The 23379-nt window shown below is 40.7% G+C and overlaps 1 protein-coding gene across 2 annotated transcripts in view; it reads right to left on the bottom strand.

Annotated features, from left to right (window-relative positions):
• Positions 1–23379, bottom strand: part of opcml (opioid binding protein/cell adhesion molecule-like) — a 424175-nt gene that overhangs the window by 98751 nt on the left and 302045 nt on the right. For both annotated transcript variants that reach the window (XM_020485716.2, XM_020485715.2), the window contains one exon: positions 21369–21604. In XM_020485716.2, the coding sequence (XP_020341305.1) occupies positions 21369–21604 (236 nt within the window). The remainder of the gene's footprint in view (positions 1–21368; positions 21605–23379) is intronic.

Raw genomic sequence — 23379 nt, 5'->3', positions numbered from 1 at the left:
CCTTACATGGGCGATAGATTTATTTCTGGCCTTTATTATAATTGCTTGCCTGTTACTACCTCTGGGGGATCATGGAAGCTAAGCTGTTTGTGCAGAACATGCTGAGTGAACGTAACAGTGGGTTTGTGTAGCAATTGCCACATCTCTTCCACTCTAATAATGTTATTAATGGGGCTGTGTTTATGGCAGTGGAATGGGCCACTGCTTCATCACCCCTGTTAAAGTGGATCTTTTGGATTGCTCTCATGTTATTAAAGGTTAGGAAAAATGCACTAGGTAATTAATTACCATTGCTGTCTTTGCTGTCAAAAACAGCAGTCTGTTGTAGATGTGCAGGTATTTGTCTATGAGAAAAAAGCTGACATTTGTTTACATAAATGTTGTGGTTTATGATATCGAGAGCTTAGTACTACAAGGTTCTATCTGCATTTTTGTCACCTACTGAGTTGTTGACTTAGCCTTGCTCTGTTCAATGTTCTCTACATACTGTATATAGTACTCTAAATACCCCAATTCATGTTAAGTTCAATAGATTACAAGATAGAAATTGCTGACACCATTCAAACCAATTCGAAACCAGTTCAAAACTTTGCAGCCAATTATCTCAGAATTATCTTTTTGCAGATAGAACATCATAGTCCCAAGCTCAAACACACAAAAACATATTTTAAACTGCAATAGACTTCTTTGAGTTAACTTTGTTCGGGGGAAATATTTGGCATTGTGACATGGATATGGTTGGAAAATATGTAAATATAGTTGGTTTCATGGCCGGTTCCAGGCATAAGCGACATAAGAGACCACTTAGGCTCCTGCAGACGCAAAGCCCCCTCCCCCAGAAAATAAATAAGTATATATATATAAAACTATATATAGTGCATTCGGAAAGTATTCAAACCCTTTGACTTTTTCCACATTTTGTTACGTTACAGCCTTATTCTAAAATTGATTAAATATTTTTTTTCATGAATCTACACACAATAACCCATAATAACAAAGCAAAAACAGCTTTTCAGACATTTTGGCAAATGTATAAAGATCACATTTACATAAGTATTCAGACCCTTTACTCAGTACTTTGTTGAAGCACCTTTGGCAGCGATTACAGCCTTGAGTCTTCTTGGGTATGACGCACAAGCTTGGCACACCTGTATTGTGTATTTTGGAGTTTCTCCCATTCTCCTCTGCAGATCCTCTTAAGCTCTGTCAGGTCGGATGGGGAATGTCACTGCACAGCTATTTTCAGGTCTCTCCAGAGATGTTCGATCGGGTTCAAGTCCAGGCTCTGGATGGGCCACTCAAGGACATTCAGAGACATGTCCCGAAGCAACTCCTGCGTTGACTTAGCTGTGTGCTTAGGGTCGTTATCCTGTTGGAAGGTGAATCTTTGCCCCAGCCTGGAGTCATGAGCGCTCTGGAGCAGGTTTTTATGAAGGATCTCTCTGTACTTTGCTCCATTCATCTGTCCCTCTAACTGGACTAGTCTCCCAGTCTCTGCTGCTGAAAAATCCTCACAGCATGTTGCTGCCACCACCATGCTTCACCGTAGGAATGGTCCCAGGTTTCCTCCAGACGTGACGCTTGACATTCAGGCTAAAAAGTTCAATCTTGGTTTCATCAGACCAGAGAATCTTGTTTCTCATGGTCTGAGAGACCGTTAGGGGCCTTTTGGCAAACTCCAAGCAGGCTGTCATGCACCCTTTACTGAGGAGTGGCTTCCGTCTGGCCACTCTACCATAAAGGCCTGATTGGTGGAGTGCTGCAGAGATGGTTGTCCTTCTGGAAGGTTCTCCCATCTTCACAGAGGAACTCTAGAGCTCTGTCAGAGTGACCATCGGAGTGACCACCTCCCTGACCAAGGCCCTTCTCCCCCGATTGCTCAGTTTGGTCAGGCGGCCAGCTCTAGGAAGAGTCTTGGTAGTTCCAAACTCCTTCCATTTAAGAATGATGGAAGCCACTGTGTTCTTAGGGACATTCAATGCAGCAGAAATGTTTTGGTACCCTTCCCAGGTCTGTGCCTCAACATAATCCTGTCTCGGAGCTCTACGGACAATTCCTTCGACCTCATGGCTTGGTATTTGCTCTAACATGCACTGTCAACTGCGGGACCTTATGTAGACAGGTGTGTGCCTTTCCAAATCATGTCCAATCAATTTAATTTACCACAGGTAGACTCCAATCAAGTTGTAGAAACATTTTAAGGATGATCAATTGAAACAGGATGCACCTCAGCTCAATTTCAAGTCTCATAGCACAGGGTCTGAATACTTACTGTACGTAAATAAGGTATTTCACTTTTTTATTTTTAATACATAATATATATTAATATATATATATATATATATATATGTTTTTGTTTTGTCATTATGGGGTGTTGTGTGTAGATTGATGAGGAAAATGTTTAACTTAATTCATTTTAGAATAAGGCTGTAAGGTAAAAAAATAAGGAAAAAGTCAAGCGGTCTGAATACTTTCTGAATGCACTGTATATATACTCTACCAAAAATGTTCTGCAGCACTAGCCAATGTCAGCAAAACATTTTTTTGCCAGCTGTCTAAACTTAGTTATCATGGTCGAATTACTGACGCAGGACATGTGCCCAGTGTCCCTGATCCTCACGGGCTCCACTTGATTTTGTTAGTCACTCTCACTCAAATGCCATATTAAAATAGCATAAATCATGGCAAAATGTGTAGAATTGCAGTTAATACGTTTCAAAACGGCAAAGTTTCTCTCAGCCCCATGGCAAAAGGTGTGGAATTGCAGGAAATTAACTCGAAAACTTTTTCACTCTGCCATCATAAAGGGGCCACTAAAATGTTTGGCTTAGGGCCCCCAAAAAGCTAAAGCCGGCCATGGTTGGATTAGTAAAGTCCCAATCACTACTGTAACATGTTAAGGAAAAATCTCAGAGCAGCTGATATTTATTAAGCATCAGATATTATGTACATGCATAATTTGCATCTCTGCCTTTGGATAAAAGCCCAAAATAAAGCTTGGCAAAATAGCCTTGAATGTGCTTCTGGTTCACACCCGCTCTAAAATCATTATGTAAATGAGTATGGAAAGGCTGCGTAAAGCAGGCCAAATAGCCGTAGAACTCAATAGGTGAGAAATTGACTCTCCACTCCCTGTGGTAGGAAAAAAAATGAAGAGAGCACTTAATGTGTTACAAAGAAAAAAGCTTAGGAGCTGACTCTCCAATTTCTATTCTCCTAATGTCGCCAGAATATTTCAAATGCCTCATTACTTGTGTTTGAGGGACTAAATTAGAGGCTCTTCTCCATCCAATAATGAGTCCTAACGCTTATTACGCCAATGTGCATTAAATTGAGAGACCAATTCTTCCTCTTTTAGACTCCCCTTATGCTAGAGAGGGCTAGGGCCTAATCTAAAAACAGAGAGTTACATCATTACACTTGAGGAAACCATAGAGGATAATCCAGTAGTCCGTTTAGAGGGCTTTACAATTGAATTGAATTATGCTTGCCCTCTGACACGCCACATTGTGAGTGACATTTTGCTCAGGAGATGGCATACGTTTTGAGGCCAGCCTGGAAAGACTGCCAGAATCCACCACTGTTAGGAAGGCTAAAAGGATTAGCGTTGTCTGAAATAACTCACCGAATCAGGTTTACAGGCAATGGAAGCCAATGTAATTTTGGTCAGATATAAACATCTTTATGCTATATACTCTTATCTACAGTTGAAGTGGGAAGTTTACAAACACTTAAGTTGGAGTCATCAAAATTCGTTTTTAACCACTCCACAAATTTCTTGTTAACAAACTATAGTTTTGGCAAGTCAGTTAGGACATCTACTTTGTGCATGACTCAAGTAATTTTTCCAACAATTGTTTACAGACAGATTATTTCACTTATAATTCACAGTATCACAATTCCAGTGAGTCAGAAGTTTACATAAACTAAATTGACAGTGACTTTAAACAGCTTGGAAAATTCCAGAAAATGATGTCATGGCCTTAGAAGCTTATGATAGGCTAATTGACATCATTTGAGTCAATTTGAGGTGTACCTGTGGATGTATTTCAAGGCCTACCTTCAAACTCAGTGTCTCTTTGCTTGACATCATGGGAAAATCAAAAGAAATCAGCCAAGACCTCAGAAAAAAATTGTAGACCTCCACAAGTCCGGTTCATCCTTGGGAGCAATTTCCAAAAGTCTGAAGGTACCACATTCATCTGGACAAACAATAGTATGCAACTATTAACACCATGGGACCCCGCAGCCGTCATACCGCTCAGGAAGGAGACACGTACTGTCTCCTAGATATTAATGTACTTTGGTGTGAAAATGCAAATCAATCCCAGAACAACAGCAAAAGACCTTGTGAAGACGCTGGAGGAAGCAGGTACAAAAATATCTATATCCATAGTAAAACGAGTCCTATATCAACATAACCTGAAAGGCTGCTCAGCATGGAAGAAGCCACTGCTCCTAACCCGCCATTAAAAAGCCAGACTACGGTTTGCAAAGATCGTACTTTTTGGGGAAATGTCCTCTGGTATGATGAAACAAAAATAGAACTGTTTGGCCATGCTGACCATCGTTATGTTTGGAGGAAAAAGGGGGAGGCTTGCAAGCCGGAGAACACCATCCCAACCTTGAAGCACGGGTGTGGCAGCATCATGTTGTGGGGGTGCTTTGCTGGGGGAGGGACTGGTGCACTTCACAAAATAGATGGCATCATGAGGCAGGAAAATTATGTGGCTATATTAAATCAACATCTCAAGTCAGGAAGTTAAAGCTTGGTCGCAAATGGATCTTCCAAATGGACAATGAGCCCAAGCATACTTCCACAGTTGTGGCAAAAGGACAACAAAGTCAAGGTATTGGAGTAGCCATCACAAAGCCCTGACCTCAACCCTATAGAACATGTGTGGGCAGAACTGAAAAGCATGTGCAAGCAAGGAGGCCTACAAACCTGACTCAGTTACACCAGCTCTGTCAGGAGGAATGGGCCAAAATTCACCCAACTTATTGTGGGAAGCTTGTGGAAGGCTACCTGCAAAGTTTGACCCAAATTAGACAATTTAAAGGCAATGCTACCAAATACTAATTGAGTGTATGTAAACTTCTGACCCACTGGAAATGTGATGAAAGAAATAAAAGCTGAAATAAATCATTCTCTCTACTATAATTCTGACATTTCACATTCTTAACTTCTCTAGGGTAGGGGGCAGCATTTGGAATTTTGGATGAAAATCGTGCCCAAATTAAACTGCCTTCTACTCAGGCCCAGACGATAGTATATGCATAATTAGTAGATTTGGATAGGAAACAGTCCAAAGTTTCCAAAACTGTTAAAATAATGTCTGTGAGTATAACAGAACTGATTTGGCAGGCAAAAACCTGAGAAAAATACATTCAGGAAGTAGGATTTTTTGTTGTTGTTGTAGTTTTCTATTCAATGCCATTACAGTATCCATTGACTTCCACTAGATGTCAACAGTCTTTAGAAATTGTTTCAGGCTTCCATTCTGAAAAATGAGGGACTAATAGCAGTCTGAGTGAGTGGACCCTGCCGTGTCACAGAGCTTTTTCCATGCGCGCGACCGAGAGAGTGCCTTTCTTGTTTACCTTTTATATTGACAACGTTATTGTCCGGTTGAAATATTATTGATTATTTAGGCTAAAAACAACCTGATGAATGAATATAAACATCGTTTGACATCTTTCTATGAACTTTACGACTACAATTCGGATTTTTTTTGTCTGCTTGCTGTGACTGCGTTTGAGCCTGTGGATTACTGAAGAAAAGGCGCAAACAAAACGGAGGTTTTCAGATATAAAGAGAGACTTTATCGAACAAAAGGAACATTTATTGAATAAATGAAAGTCTTTTGAGTGCAACCATATGAAGATCATCAAAGGTAAGTGATTCATTTTATTTATATTTCTGACGTGTAACTATTCTACTTGGCTGGTTACTGTTTGTAATGATTTGTCTGCTGGGCTATGTTCTCAAATAAATGTAAGGTATGCTTTCGCTGTAAAGCATTTTTAAAAATCTGACACCGTGGTTGGATCCACAAGAGGTTAATCTTTAAAGCTATGTAAAATAGTTGTATGTTTTCTGTTTTTGAATTTGGAGCTCTTTAATCTCACTGGATGTTGGCCAGGTGGGACGCTAGCGTCCCACATACCCTAGAGAGGTTTTAAAATAAATTGGTGAGCCTAACTGACTTAAGATAGGGAATTTTTACCGGGATTAATTGTCAGGAATTGTGAAAAACAGAGTTTGAATGTATTTGGCAAAGGTGTATGTGTCACGCCCTGACCGTAGAGATCATTTTATTCTCTATGTTTGTCTGGTCAGGGTGTGACTCGGGTGGGAAAGTCTATGCTTTCTGGTTCTTTGTTTTTGGCCGGGTATGATTCTCAATCAGGGACAGCTGTCTATCGTTGTCTCTTATTGGGAATCATATGTAGGCAGCCTTTTTCCTTTTCTCATTTGTGGGTTGTTGTCTTTGTTAGTGGCATGTATAGCCTTACAGAGCTTCACGTTCATTTTGTTGTTTATTGTTTTGTTGGCGACATTTAAAATAAAAGGAATGTACGCTCACCAAGCTGCACCTTGGTCCGGTCATTTTCAAGACGGCGTTCGTGACAGTATGTAAACTTCGGACTTCAACTGAAAGTAAAAAAATCCACTAAAATGTTAAGTTAGAGAACAAACAGCTAGAAGGTGCCAGTAAGATATTCTCTTCATAAACTTTAGTGAAAATAAATGTATGCTATGGGCTTAATCAGGTCTAACCTGTGTTACAGTATTGTCAAATAAAATGGAAGAATAATGTAGTGTACTATAAGACTCTCCTTTCAGGTAAATGCTTTCAGTTTTCAGAATAGCATGCGTATGTGTGGAAAGGGGCTGGGAATGCAAAGACGGAAACAACGCCTGACAAAGCTAATTAGTACTCTGTTGCCCAAGGCCAGTATTTAATCAAACCTATCACAGACATACTGAATATTGCGGTATCTTTATTTTACACTACTATTACTACTTCCTGTGAAAACTGAAGTCTCCTTAGAATTTTCACTGTTCCCAGAACCATTCCGCCATTTCATTTCCTGATGGAAGGAATGGAAAAGTACAATTACCCATCCTTCATGTCTTCCGCGAGTGCTATAAAGTCCAAAAGTTATGGGCAGAGTTAGAAAGCTGTCTCTCAAAAGTTTTACGATGTAAGTTTACTTTTAATCTGTCTATCTGCCTATTTCAAGACATGGCATATGGGGGTGCGGTAAGATACCCAATGGGTTGGAAAATACTCTTTCCGTCACTTATATTGAAGAAGCTATTACTTAAATACTGGAAGTAAAATGATACTCCAACGTTAAGAGAATGGAAGAATCAAATACTTTATTATATACATTTTGGGGTAGAATATGGGGTAGAATCTTACAAGTATTAGAAACAACATTGGGTGTGGATACAGTGTGAACATGTGGGTCTGGGCAAGTGTGATGTCATTAATGTTTGTGGAAATGTATGTAAACTTTAAGTTGTTTATTGTTTTTGTCCATGTATGTTTTTTAATTGTTTAAAAAAAAAGTTTAATAAAATATTACAAAAAAAAGGAATGGAAAACTACAGTTGCACGGTACTTGGTAAATATGCCAATGTGGATTTGATTGAATTTAGCCCGTAGTACCTATTGATGTCTACTGCTCACAAATTGCATTTGTTGCTACTGAGCTAATGATCCAACTCCTAACGACCACCCCATGTTATTAAGAAGGCAGAGATTTGATTGCTTGGTTGTGTCTCTTAGAACACTGTTAGAAAGTCTGCTCAGAGGATAATGACTTTGTTTTCTCTCTGTTGACATTAAATGCATCTCGTTTCATGTCTTCAAAGAGTTCCACACTTTGTTACTAAGCATGATAAAAAGCACACAAAAAGTATTCACATGATCAATTGTTTCAATTCTTCAGAACCTGCTTCTATTGATATCCTTCATGCAGTATTCAAGAGTTATGAATTAAAAGGAAAGCTTATGTTCTCTGATGTTTGAAGTATAACCTACACTTCAAAAACAATCCATAAACTGGTATATTCAAATCAATTGACTGAAATACATGCTTCTGAGTACTCTCTCAAGTTTTAACTAGGCAGCACATGTTAATACCTATGAAAACATGATTTGAGATTAAACAAACAAATTTGAGCTCAAATAACCTCATAGCTAAAACTTCAATATCAAACAAATGTATTCCCAAAATGCACTGGCTATGTATCACTTATCCATCACTATTAAACCAAACAGCAGACTAATACCTTGCATACTAAATAAAACAGCAGATGTATCTTGCACAACTTCATAGATACATTTCAATAATAATTCCCAAAATGCACGAGCATCTGTATCGCTTATTCATCACTTAACAAAACGAGAAATTTGAGAAATCACTCATATTAAACAAAATATACTTAAATGGTAGTCCCATTTTATTAGTATGGATTGTGATGTCAACTACATTTTTTAGGTGTGGCGTAAATATGCCTTTCTATCGTAGCACAGACGCTTGAAAAAATACCAATGTCAGTTATTCCAGTGTGTTAGAGGGAGATTAGATCTGTGAAGTGTTCTAAATTATTCACATGGCATCCTATTGAGCATATGGCCAGCCAACCGTATTACCTCTAGCACCTGTCCTGAACCCTGTCCCCTGCACTCTTTCCTCTAAAGTCGTAGTCACTGTCTGCACTGGTGTGACGGCAGTACATCCCATGGTACCAAGCAGGGTTATTTATAGCCAAACAAACCTGGCCTGTCTCTGTGTGGGATCACACCACAACTCAGTCAAATGTTCTAGCTGCTATTACCATGACTTTATGGTTGGCAGTCATTAGTGAAATAGGCCGGTAGCATGCGCATGTTTTATAAACCATAGAACCTGGGGAAAATTCCAGTTGTGTACACAGTGTTAATTAAATTAAACAACCATTGATAATCATCTTCAGATGATTTCATTTCATTTGAATAATCCCCTTAATAAATATCTAAATTCCCACTAGAAATCAATAAATATTTTAAGGGACCACAATCAAAAGGAGACTCTTAACTCATTTACATGTTGCCCATTATTTGGTTCTAGCTAGGATTGATTGTTCTATTGAATCTCAAACTAACTGGGACAGAGAGTAAAAAGGCAGTTGGAGATGTGGCCACACATGTCTCCAACTCAATTAACAACACGTAAGGTCTCAGAGTACTGCTTTTTCTCCAATGACTTTTCAAATATTATGTTTTCATCCCCCTACCCAACTACAGGGTGCTAAAATGTCAGTTTTTCACAATCCATTATGAGTAATTAGTAAAATAAATATGTTTTTAGTGTAGCTAATTTTCCTATTGCAAGCATTTTCCAATTGAATGTTAATAAGTAGAACAAAATGGCTGTACTCGTTTTCCCATCACATAGCTGTTAGTAGCATAGGAATGTACTAGTTTCGGCAGCATTCCATTCGGAATTTGTGAATTCCCCATTTTGAGCATTGGAATGCACTCAAATTCATAGCAGTAGTGCCTCACATCTTTTCCACTTACATCAACTCTAGTACTGGAAGTAGACTGAATAAGATATGCAGAAACGAGCTTCAGATAACATATTCCTTTTGGTAGTGTTCAATGCCATAGTACCCTCCAAGCTCATCCTTAAGCTCGGGACACTGGGTCTGAATCCTATCCAGGATTCAAGACTTCCTGACGGGCAACAACACCTCCACTATGCCGTTCCTCAACACAGAGTCCCCACAATAATGCGTGCTCAGCCCCCTTCTGTACTCCCTGTTCACCCAGGAAGGCCAAGATGATCATCAAGGAGCCACCCAAGCCATGGCCTGTTCACCGCGCTACCATTGAGAAGGCAAGGTCAGTACAGGTGAATCAAAGTTGGGACTGAGAGACTGAAAAACAGCTTCTATCTCAAGGCCATCAGACTGTTAAATAGTGACCACTAAAACTTGATTCCACCTGTGGAAATTCAATTGATTGGACATGATTTGGTAAGGCACACACTTGTCTATATAAGGTCCCAAAGCCTTTCTATATAAGGTCCCAAAGCCCACTGAATTCAGTTATGATGCCAAACTGCAATCAAGTCAAGACACTGGTGAGGAAGTCTCTAGATTTTGCTCGCCTGAAGTAGAGTATATTGTGATAAGTTGCAGGCCACACTACTTGCCTAGAGTTTTCAGCTATACTTTTCGTGGCTGTTTATTTACCACCACAGACAGATGCTGGCACTAAGACCGCACTCAGTCAGCTGTATAAAGACATAAGCAAACAGGAAACCACTCACCCAGAGGCGACGCTCCTAGTCGCCGGAGACTTAAATGTAGGGAAACTTAAATCAGTTCTACCAAATTTACATCAACATGTTAAATGTGCAACCAGAGGGAAAGAATTCTAGATCACCTGTACTCCACACATAGAGATGCGTACAAAGCTCTCCCCCGCCCTCCATTTGGTACATCTGACCACAACTCTATCCTCCTGACTCCTGCTTACAAGCAAAAATTAAAGCAGGAAGCACCAGTGACTCAGTCTATAAGAAAGTGGTCTATGAAGCAGATGCTAAACTACAGGACTGTTTTTCTATCACAGACTGGAACATGTTCTGGGATTCTTCCGATGGCATTGAGGAGTACATCACATCAGTCACTGGCTTTATCAATAAGTGCTTCGAGGACTTGGTCCCCACAATGACTGTACGTACATACCCCAACCAGAAGCCATGGATTACAGGCAACATTCGCACTGAGCTAAAGGGTAGAGCTGCCGCTTTCAAGGTGCGGAAGCTTACAAGAAATCCTGCTATGCCCTGCGACGAATCATCAATCAGTCAAAGCGTCAATACAGGGCTAAGATTGAATCATACGCACCGGCTCCGATGCTCGTCTTATGTGGCAGGGCTTGCAAACTATTAAAGACTACAAAGGGAAGCACAGCCCACGAGCTGCCCAGTGACACAAGCCTACCAGATGCGCTAAATCACTTCTATGCTCGCTTTGAGGCAAGCAACACTGAGGCATGCATGAGAGCATCAGCTGTTCCGGACAACTGTGTGATCACGCTCTCCGTAGCCGACGTAAGACCTTTAAAACAGGTCTTACACAAGGCTGCGGGGCCAGATGGATTACCAGGACATGTGCTCCGGGCATGTGCTGACCAACTGGCAGGTGACTTCACTGACATTTTCAACATGTCCCTGATTGAGTCTGTAATATTAACATGTTTCAAGCAGACCACCATAGTCCCTATTCTCAAGAACACAAAGGCAACCTGCCTAAATGACTTCAGACCCGTAGCACTCACGTCCGTAGCCATGAAGTGCTTTGAAAGGTTGGTAATGGCTCACATAAACACCATTATCCCAGAAACCCTAGACTAACTCTAATTTGCATACCGCCCAAACAGATCCACAGATGATGCAATCTCCATTGCACTCCACACTGCCCTTTCCCACCTGGACAAAATGAACACTTATGTGAGAATGCTATTCATTGACTACAGCTCAGCGTTCAACACCATAGTACCCTCAAAGCTTACCACTAAGCTAAGGATCCTGGGACTAAACATCTCCCTCTGCAACTGGATCCTGGACTTTCTGATGGGCCGCCCCCAGGTGGTGAGGGTAGGTAGCAACACATCTGCCACGCTGATACTCAACACTGGAGCTCCCCAGGGGTGCGTGCTCAGTCCCCTCCTCTACTCCGTGTTCACCCACAACTGCATGGCCAGGCATGACTCCAACACCATCATTAAGTTTGCAGACGACACAACAGTGTGATCACCGACAACGATGAGACAGCCTATAGGGAGGGGGTCAGAGACCTGGCGGGTGGTGCCAGAATAACAACCTATCCCTCAACGTAACCAAGACTAAGGAGATTATTGTGGACTACAGGAAACGGAGGACCGAGCACGCCAACCATTCTCATCGACGGGTCTGTAGTGGAGCAGGTTGAGAGCTTCAAGTTCCTTGGTGTCCACATCAACAACAAACTAGAATGGTCCAAACACACCAAAACAGTAGTGAAGAGGGCACGACAAAGCCTATTCCCCCTCAGGAAACTAATAAGATTTGACATGGGTCCTGAGATCCTCAAAAGGTTCCAAAGCTGCAACATCGAGAGCATCCTGACTGTTTGCATCACTGCCTGGTACGGCAATTGCTCGGTCTCTGACCGCAAGGCACTAGAGGGTAGTGCCTACAGCCCAGTACATCACTGGGGCTAAGCTGCCTGCCATCCAGGACCTCTACACCAGGCGGTGTCAGAGGAAGGCCCTAAAAATTGTCAAAGACTCCAGCCACCCCAGTCATAGACTGTTCTCTCTACTACCGCATGGCAAGCAGTATCAGAGTGCCAAGTTTAGGACAAAAAGGCTTCTCAACAGTTTTTACCCCCAAGCCATAAGACTCCTAAACAGGTTATCAAATGGCTACCCGGACTATTTGCATTGTGTCCCCCCCCCCAACCCCTCTTTTTACGCTGCTGCTACTCTCTGTTTATCATATATGCATAGTCACTTTAACTATACATTCATGTACATACTACCTCAATTGGGCCGACCAACCAGTGCTCCCGCACATTAGATAACCGGGCTATCTGCATTGTGTCCCACCCACCACCCGCCAACCCCTCTTTTACGCTACTGCTACTCTCTCTTCGTCATATATGCATAGTGACTTTAACCATATCTACATGTACATACTACCTCAATCAGCCTGACTAACCGGTGTCTGTATTCAACCTCGCTACTTCTATAGCCTCGCTACTGAATATAGCCTGTCTTTTTACTGTTGTTTTATTTCTTTACCTACCTATTGTTCACCTAATACATTTTTGGCACTATTGGTTAGAGCCTGTAAGTAAGCATTTCACTGTAAGGTCTACACCTGTTGTGTTCAGCGCACGTGACAAATAATGTTTGATTTGATTTGAGCACACAGATGAGCTTCCCTGAGATGGTTTCTGACAGTTTGTGCAGAAATTCTTCAGTTGTGCAAAGCCACAGTTTCATCAGCTGTCCAGTTGGCTGGTCTCAGATGATCCCACAGGTGAAGAAGCAGAATGTGGATGTCCTGTGCTTACACATGGTCTGCGGTTGTACTGTCACATATCTAAAACAATGTTGGAGGTGACTTATGGTAGATAACATTCAATTATCTGGCTACAGCTCTGGTGGATGTTCCTGCAGTCAGCATGCCAATTGCACACTCCCTCAAAACTTTTTAGAGTGGCCTTTTATTGTCCCCAGCGCAAGGTGCACCTGTGTAATGATCATGCTGTTTAATCAGCTTCTTGATATGCCACACCTGTCAGGTGGATGGATTATCTTGGCAAAGGAGAAATGCTCACTAACAGGGATGAAAACACATTTGTGACCAAAATCTGAGAGAATAAGCTTTTTGTGTATCTGGAACATTCCTGGGATCTTTTGTTTTTGCTCATGAAACATGGGATCCAACACTTTATACGTTACGTTTATATTTTTATTCAGTGTAGAATGACTAAGAATTCCTCAAGAGACTTGCATTTCAGAGGATCCAGGTTCAGAAGCATGGGTGAAAGTTACAGCTATGAAATCTTACTAAGAAACACAAGTGAATGTTAGGAATTGCCAGGGCTTCCTATAAAGTCTGTATTTTCTGTGAAAGTGGCATTATTATCTTGTGAAAACAAACGGTGATTCTCTCACTTCTCTCAGGTTTAAATGGTCGAGGGATAAATGTAGTCAAATGCCGCCTCTGCAATAATAACAACCTTGGTCCCCTTTGTAAGTATAAAACCTTGTTACAATACTTATTTGTGTTCTCCACCAAATTAAAAGTTTGAGGTTCAATCCAAGTTTCAGGTTTCTGCCTGGGGCTCCTGTACATTCTCCTTTGTTACTTATACCCTATTGAATTACTTCTGATCGATATCACAGATGGATGTTTCTGGAAGTGCATGCAGGTTTTCGCAAAGATATGGTTTTCCAGATGGCGTCGTTCTCAACAAAAATAGATGTAGCACTGACATTACAGCAACATCTAAGCCGATCATAATCCAAAATAGTCTTTACCAGCAGAGGTTTAAAAGTTGGTTAAAACACCCATTTGCAGAAAAACATGTTTTAACGGAACTCAGCATAAGATCTATATATACACAGTAATTATGAAAGAGACAAGAACAATCCTACTCTTACCTCTTCCCTGTGGTGTATAAATAGGCAGGATGTCAGAGAAGGTGGTGCGGAGAGAAATGTGATTTTTTTTAAAACAACATCTGTGAAGCATTTCATGGCTAAACACAGCATGAAATATTAAAATGTCCTGGCACCCATGAGTCACCTTTGCTCTCACATAGCGTTCCTCAGAGCGCTGCTCTCCATTGAAGTCTCTTTGGTTCATACGATAAGAGCCCCCCGACAAGTTCAGCCATGTTGTACCCACCAACTTAAGAGTTGTGCCGTATCTGAGAGGGTCACGTTTAGGACGCATATGAAGTTTTGGTGAAAGTCTGCCATCAGAAAACACAGCAGTTTGGAAAGCTGATTCCTTGTGTGAGAGTTGTTTTTCTCTAGGCAGGGGCTGCGGAACTGACCTTTCAGGACCTTTCTTCCCGGTCAAACGTCCATGCAGCCTTCCAACCATTTGTTCTCAATCAGTTTCATGGGGATATGCATTTAGATCGTCTTTAGTTATACAGTGTTGATTCAAAATAACCTAAAGTGTTGTTTTGAATGATGTACAGTGAGTGAATTTTAGAGCAGATTCAGGTTAAACTGTAACATAGCCTACCTGTGTATTTTTGCCTAGCAGTGTGCGCTGTTGAATTTTGGCCACAAGAGAGAAATATGTGGGGTTTTTGTCTTAGAGTAACATTATACTATGCTATTATATTCAGTTCTGTTAGTGCCTTCAGAAAGTTTTCATCCCCCTTGACTTATTCCATATTTTGTTTTTTTAAAGCCTGAATTCAAAATGGATTAACATGAGAACTGCCTGGTCTTTCAGCCTATAAGTACCCGCAAGAGAAGGTTGAGAAGGTTGAGAACGTTGAGAACGTTGCCGGGCGTTCCCTTTAGCATCAGATGTATATCAACCCGCAAGGGTTGATATGTTTTGTATCATTCTACACGTCCTAGTGAAAAACAAAGGACTAAAGCTGAATTCTCGACACTTCGAGCAAATGACACAAACATTCCAAAGGTCTAATAAATACATTTCATATATTCTACCAGAATAATAATAATTTGGCTGTGTTTATAAAGGTCTTAGGGAACATTAGAATACTAAATAACTATTATTTCAAAGAACATTACATCGTTTTCTTTAGTTTATGTTACTCTAGGCTATAAGTAAAAATGGAAGTTGAAAGTTGAAGTCCATCACAAAGAGGTCTATTATAATTTCATTTTTGGCAGGTCTAAAGTAGCACACGCTCCAGCAGGTATATCTCTCTAGTCACCCCCAAAACCAATTCTTTCTTTGGCCGCCTCTCCTTCCAGTTCTCTGCTGCCAATGACTGGAACGAACTACAAAAATCTCTGAAACTGGAAACACTTATCTCCCTCACTAGCTTTAAGCACCAACTGTCAGAGCAGCTCACAGATTACTGCACCTGTACATAGCCCACCTATAATTTAGCCCAAACAACTACCTCTTTCCCAACTGTATTTAATTTTTATTGATCTATTTATTTTGCTCCTTTGCACCCCATTATTTTTATTTCTACTTTGCACATTCTTCCATTGCAAAACTACCATTCCAGTATTTTACTTGCTATATTGTATTTACTTTGCCATCATGGCCTTTTTTGCCTTTACCTCCCTTCTCACCTCATTTGCTCACATTGTATATAGACTTGTTTATACTGCATTATTGACTGTATGTTTGTTTTTACTCCATGTGTAACTCTGTGTCGTTTTATCTGTCGAACTGCTTTGCTTTATCTTGGCCAGGTCGCAATTGTAAATGAGAACTTGTTCTCAACTTGCCTACCTGGTTAAATAAAGGTCAAATAAAAAAATAAAAAATAAAATAAAGAAACATTGTGGAAATAAGAATAGCATACTTAAAGTTTATTATGTTACTAATATTTGCTTAGAACCAAGAGCAATGCCACCGGGTGAGTGGTCATGTGAGTGGTCATACCCACCACTGCGACCTGTACGTTCTCGTTGGCTGGCCCTCGCTTCATACTCGTCGCCAAACCCACTGGCTCCATGTCATCTACAAGACCCTGCTAGGTAAAGTCCCCCCTTATCTCATCTCACTGGTCACCATAGCAGCACCCACCTGTAGCACGCGCTCCAGCAGGTATATCTCTCTGGTCACCCCCAAAACCAATTCTTTCTTTGGCCGCCTCTCCTTCCAGTTCTCTGCTGCCAATGACTGGAACGAACTACAAAAATCTCTGAAACTGGAAACACTTATCTCCCTCACTAGCTTTAAGCACCAGCTGTCATAGCAGCTCTCAGATTACTGCACCTGTACAAAACCCATCTATAATTTAGCCCAAACAACTACCTTTTCCCCTACTGTATTTATTTTGCTCCTTTGCACCCCATTATTTCTATCTCTACTTTGCACATTCTTCCACTGCAAATCTACCCCTCCAGTGATTTACCTGCTATATTGTATTTACTTCGCCACCATGACCTTTTTTACATTTACCTCCCTTATCTCACCTCATTTGCTCACATTGTATATAGACACATATACATATTTTTCTACTGTATTATTGACTGTATGTTTGTTTTACTCCGTGTGTAACTCTGTGTTGTATGTGTCGAACTGCTTTGGCCAGGTCACAATTGTAAATGAGAACTTGTTCTCAACTTGCCTACCTGGTTAAATAAAGGTGAAATAAATAAATGAAAATGTGCTAAATGCATGGACAGCACAGATATTCTTGGAAAAGTGACATTTGGAAATAAAGTGCCACCTCTTGAATGTTGAGTTATTAGACAAAGGTAACTTCCACAGAAGCTGCAGAATATGCTGCTTCTGATAGTATACAGAAAAATTTTACCTGCATGTGAATCTGAAGGAGGATTTGATAAAGTGATGCTCCTTTCCCTGCATCTGTCAATTACAACTTTGGTATAGTTTAGGTGTAGTTTATTTCCCGCTCATCAACTTGGATAGAATCAAGGATAGGTTTTGTATTATTCTAAAGGCTTACAGCAACATATTCATTTCCCTTACATTAAATATGATTAGTAAAAGAGTTAGTAAATAAAGCAGTCCCATAACAGATTATTTTACGCAAAACATAAAAGAGAATAGTATCATCCCACAAGGCGCACAATGAAATTATTAACATGAGCACTAACACTGATAAATATAGGCATAACAAAAACTCATCATTACACTATTGTTGTTATAAATTATATCAACCTCTTCATCATTCAGTTAGGCCCAATTTAAATTGCAAGTAATGTGCACAATTATCAACCATTCATCCATTTGTCATTCATTCAGTGGGCTGGCATCGTTTGCTTCCCTTTGCTCATCAACTCGGATAGAGTCAAGGATATGTTTAGCATTTTTCTAAAGGCATACTGTAACATGTAAGCATGTTTTAGTTTCCCTTACAATACATTCAACTAGTAGATAGAGTTATAGAAATTAAAACGGTCCCATAACAGCTTCTTATTACAAAGTAAAACTTAAAAGAGAATGATGTCAACACACATGGAGCACGGTCAAATTATTTGCTATAAACATGAGTGTCAACACTGATATATAGGCATAACACAAACTCATCAATATTGTCTTCCTAAATGAAATCAACCTCTTCACCCTCCTTATCATTGTTAGGCCTAATTTAAATTCAATTGTGAAGTAAAGTGCATGATTATCACCCATTCATCCATTTGTCATTCATTCAGTGAGGAGAGAGAGAGAGAGACGCATTAGCACCTGGCTAAGTACCAATGTTCCACATCGCGTCATTTTGGCGGGTTAAGTTGGGAATAGGTGTGGGAAAAAAAGAGGAAAAAGGCTCTAAATACTTTTCTGATTGTGATTTTAAAAATCTGACATACGAGCAAAGTAAAATACAAACATTTAGGAATAGTCAGGGAAGGAGTAGGACGTAGCTTTTGGCCTATTTTTTTAAATGTACAAAATCAAACATCAGTGGCTGTTTGTGGTTCTGATGTTATTGATTTTTTTGTCTCACCTTCTATAGACAATACCCCATAATGACAAAGTGAAAAACATGTTTTTAGACATTTTTGCAAATGTATTGAAAATGAAATACAGAAAGTAAGCAACTCCAGTGTGTATTTGGCCTTGTGATTTTGGTTATTATCCTGCTGAAATGTGAATTAATCTCCCAGTGTCTGGTGGAAAGCAGAGTGAACCAGGTTTCCCTCTAAGATTGCCTGTGCTTAGCTCCATTCTGTTTCTTTTTTTATACCGAAAAACGATTACAAACATACCCATAACATGATGCAGCCACCACATACTTGAAAATATGTGTTGTATTTGATTTTCCCCAAACATAACATTTTGTATTCAGGACAAACAGTTAATTGATTTGGTCAACTATTTTGCAGTATTACCTTGTTGCAAACAGGATGCATGTTTTGGAATATGTTTTATTCTGTACAGGCTTCCTTCTGTTCTGTAATTTAGGTTACTAATGTGGAGTAACTACAATGTTGATGATCCATCCTCTGTTTCCTCACATCACAGTCATTAAACTCTGTAATTGTTTTACCCATCTACCAATAGGTGTCCTGCTTTGCGAGGCATTGGAAATTCTCTCTGGTCATGCGCAGTAAGTGATCCGGACATGTGGATCCGCAGCCACTCCGTTTTCTTTATCTTAAAACAAGCACCTTTACAATCTGATAGTGAAGTGTGAAAATATAATAAGGTAGCATTTAAATCTGTAAATCAAGCATCAATAACAAACAAAAACAAACAACAATAATATATTAATGATATATTATGAAGAGTAATCATACGGTGTAGCTGACATTCTCATCAATGATCTGTTAATTACAGTTGGAAAAAACAATTTAAGTACACTAATTTGTTCTGGGTTTACAGACTGAACAATTGTTTTAATCTGCATGCCACTGCTAATTAGGGAACATCTAATATTTAAAAAAAAACATGCACTGGCTATTATTTTAGAAATGTTTCCTGTAATTAGTGTCAGGGCTAAATTCAAAAGGTTAATGAATAACAGATAATACATTGTTTTCTTAGCAAAATGCTGCATTTTCAAACAGGACAATAAACAATCCACGGTGACTCTTGAGCAAGAAATAGCTATTGCCAAATTATGTCTAGTCCAGCATGTAACGGCGCCTCGCCTCTCCGACAGAGCAGGAGAGGCGAGGCGAGGTGCACTGTAGGCCTGATGCGTGGTGCGGGCACTGGTGATACTGGAGCGAGGACACGCACAGGAAGCCTGGTGCGGGGAGCTGCTACCGGAGGACTGGTATGTGGAGGTGGCTCTGGATAGACCGGACCGTGCAGGTGCACTGGGGCTCTTGAGCACCGAGCCTGCCCAAGCTTACCTGGCTCGATGCCCACTCTAGCCCGGCCAATACGAAGGGCTGGTATGAACCGTACCGGGCTATGCACCAGCACTGGAGACACCGTGCGCTCACTAGCATAACACGGTGCCTGCCCGGTCTCTTTAGCCCCCCGGTAAGCACAGGGAGTTTGCGCAGGTCTCCTACCTGGCATAGCCATACTCCCTGTAAGCCCCCCCCCAATACATTTTTGGGGCCGACTCTCAGGCTTCCATCCGCGTCGCCGTGCTGCCTCCTCATACCAGCGCCTCTCTGCTTTAGCCGCCTCTAGTTCTTCCTTGGGACGGCGATATTCTCCAGGCTGAGCCCAGGGTCCTTTTCCGTCCAGTACCTCCTCCCATGTCCAATACTCCAAGTGATGCAGCCTCTCCCACTGCAACTGCTCTTCACGATTAGCAGGGAGAGTTGGCTCAGGTCTGACACCCGACTCAGCCACTCTCCCTCTGAGCCCCCCCACCAATACATTTTTGGGGGTGCTTTTCGGGTTTCCTTGCCAACCGTGTTCCCTCGTATCGTCGACTCTTATCTCCGGCTGCCTCTGCTCTCCTCAGTGCTTCCACCTGTTCCCATGGGAGGCGATCTCTTCCAGCCAATATCTCCTCCCAAGTGTAACAACCTTTGCCATCCAATACGTCTTCCCATGTCCATTCCTCCTTTCGCTTTTCCTGCGGTCGCTGCCTGTTTCCACGCCGCTCGGTCCGTATGTGGGTGATTCTGTAACGGCGTTCTTCGTTTGTCGAAAGAGAGTCGGACCGAAATGCAGCGTGGTGGTTAATCATGATCTTTAATGAGGAAATGGTGACGATACATGAAATAACTAATAAATACATAAACAACAAACGGAACGTGAAACCTAATTACAGCCTATCTGGTGAAACTACACAGAGACAGGAACGATCACCCACGAAAGACAAAGCGAACTCAGGCTACCTAAATACGGTTCCCAATCAGAGGCAACGAGAAGCACCTGACTCTGATCAAGAACCGCCTCAGGCAGCCAAGCCTAACTAGACACACCCCTAAACCTAGCAATCCCAAATCCTATAAAACCCCAATACGAAACACAACACGTAAACCCATGTCACACCCTGGCCTGACCAAAATATATAACGAAAACACAAAACACTAAGACCAAGGCGTGACACAGCAGTTATCAGTTTATGATTGCATACTATTGTCTGTTGTAGCGTTGGTCCCTTTCTAAATGCAAGATCCTCTCATCGTTAGTTCATCTTGTTCAGTTTTAATTCAATGTTAAATGAGTGTGTCTACATGATCTGTACCCCAAAACCCGACAAAGGGCTGTGGTGCTAATTGTTTTTGGAAACTGAGCGTGAGGGAAATTGATTTCACTGTAAATTATCACAAAAGTCCAGGTATCGACAGATGATTTAGCAAGTCCTTGCTCTGAAACTGGGGCACGGTTATCCAACTGGCTGTGCCCGCAAATCAATATCTATCAACCATCTGAAATGAAACCTAGATTAAATCCCAATTAATCTAAGGGAGTCACGTTTGGCGAGTTCCAGTTAATTACATCATCCTGGCAAAGGTTTTTCTTCTCTTTACCTATCATACCTCCCCACCGGTTAAGTCAAAACGATCACAGCCACGAGTTTGAAAAATTGCATCTGTAAATTCACCACTAAAGTCAGACTACCATGCAAAGACAGTGATATAAATCAGCCCCATAAGTCTAGATGACAACTTGACTAAACTCTAATTGCAAACCCCAAGAGAACTATGGAAAATGGGCTGAATCTGACTGAAGAAAAAGTGCAGTACCTTGTACAATGAGATGCACTTTGGACGATTTGGGTTTGTTGCTCATGAGGATGGAGCACACGTAGGGCCCCTCGTCGTGTACATTCACGTTCTGGATCTTTATGCTGTACTCTGTCACGGGTGTGTTGTCCATTCGGACAACGCGAGGGTCCAGAGACCACTTGTCAGTGCCCGCATAAAGAATGGTGGTGCGATTGAGCCAAGCCACCCGCGATACCTTGCTGTCCACAGTACATCTGTGAGATAAAGAGAGAAACAGAGAGAGAAGAGGATGAGTGTTAAGCATTCCAAAATATTTTTACAGTGTTCTATGGTGTCCATTCTATTGTAAAGCACAATTGAGTGATATTCATTGACTGATATGTCTGACTGATAATATTGTGTGAGGATGTGGCTTTTGTATGACTTTTTTGATCAAGTTAGACCTTGTGCACTACTATACAATATAATGTTCTTCAACACTGTTGCTGGGGCCCCACATGATGCGCATGCTTTTGTTTCAGACCAATACTCTGCCCTTGAGTATTTGAATCAAGGCACCAGGACCTTGATAAAAGAACTGACCACAGAGAGGATAGCTCTCAATGAGGCTCTACATCCACAATAGACTTTGGAACAAGGACTGTAATTACACATTCACTTACTGAAGGTTATTCCACCTGTGTAACTACTGATGTTAGTACACATTTTCTTGTTCCACTGTGTAACTAATGTTTTGTAATTACATGTTTGAAGGTCACCTGTGAATTACCATGTTAATAAATCAAACCAAAATATGACCTTGTTACATGTAACTAATGTACAAGGTGCCACTACCATTGAATGCACATGTACTTGCAGGGTTGATAAATAGACTAGGACCTGGTGAAAACAATTGTAACCAGGCACATCCTATCATTAACTACCAGTCATTTTAAATTAGTTCATTTCTATGTTATGACCTGGTTCAAAGGCTATACAGAATCAAGTGTAATGTAAGAACGATATAGTTACATAGGATATACTTAATTATCATGTACAGTACCAGTCAAAAGTTTGGACACACCTACTCATTCAAGCGTTTTTCTTTATTTGTACTATTATCTATATTGTAGAATAATAGTGAAGACATCAAAACTATGATATAACACATATGGAATCATGTACTAACCAAAAAAGTGTTAAACAAATCAAAATATATTTTATATTTGAGATTCTTCAAAGTAGCCACCTTTTGACTTGACAGCTTTGCACACTCTTGGCATTCTCTTAACCAGCTTCACCTGGAATGTTTTTCCAACAGTCTTGGAGTTCACACAAATGCTGAGCACTTGTTGGCTACTTTTTCTTCACTCTGCGGTCCAACTCATCCCAGACCATCTCAATTGGGTTGAGTTCAGGTGATTGTGGAGGCCAGGTCATCTGATGCAGCACTCCACTGTTAGTCCAGACAAGGCCTGGACTAACAATTGAGTAAAACAAGATTATGTTTTGGGATCTGATGGGGTACAGCAGTTGAACTAAGCTCATGCGGTATTCATAAGTAACATTCTTCAAGAATCAATGAGTATGTATAATTTAGAAATGGATATACCAGTCGCAGATTGTCATTTTCAGTGAGTTATAACCTATATTTTAACTATACTTGCACATGTGTCCATTGATTGGTGATAAATGTTTGCTCATAAATTGATTTTATTCACACTTAACACCAAATGACATACATGAGGCTTAATTAGAAGTGATTCATGCATTCTATGGAAATAAAACATATGCTTAGTATTTTACAAACGAATTCTGTCACAATTACCATGGTACATTGCCTTAAATGTCAGCACCTGTGCAAAATTCCTATTTACACTGGGAACCTAAGCCAAGTCTAATTTGTATGTCCTTGGTATTCTCCGGTTGCCTGGCCCTGTGGAAAAGCCCAGTCGAACCATGTATTTGAAAAAGAGAGAAGCCTAACAAACAAACAACGTGATTTAAATTCAGGACAGATTATTGGATCATAACCTCCGTGCCTAACCTT

The sequence above is a fragment of the Oncorhynchus kisutch genome, linkage group LG6 (genome assembly GCF_002021735.2).
Source record: "Oncorhynchus kisutch isolate 150728-3 linkage group LG6, Okis_V2, whole genome shotgun sequence".
NCBI classification, from domain to species: Eukaryota; Metazoa; Chordata; class Actinopteri; order Salmoniformes; family Salmonidae; genus Oncorhynchus; species Oncorhynchus kisutch.
Note: the sequence above shows the minus strand (reverse complement) of the source record. Positions and strands in the feature narration are given on the sequence as shown.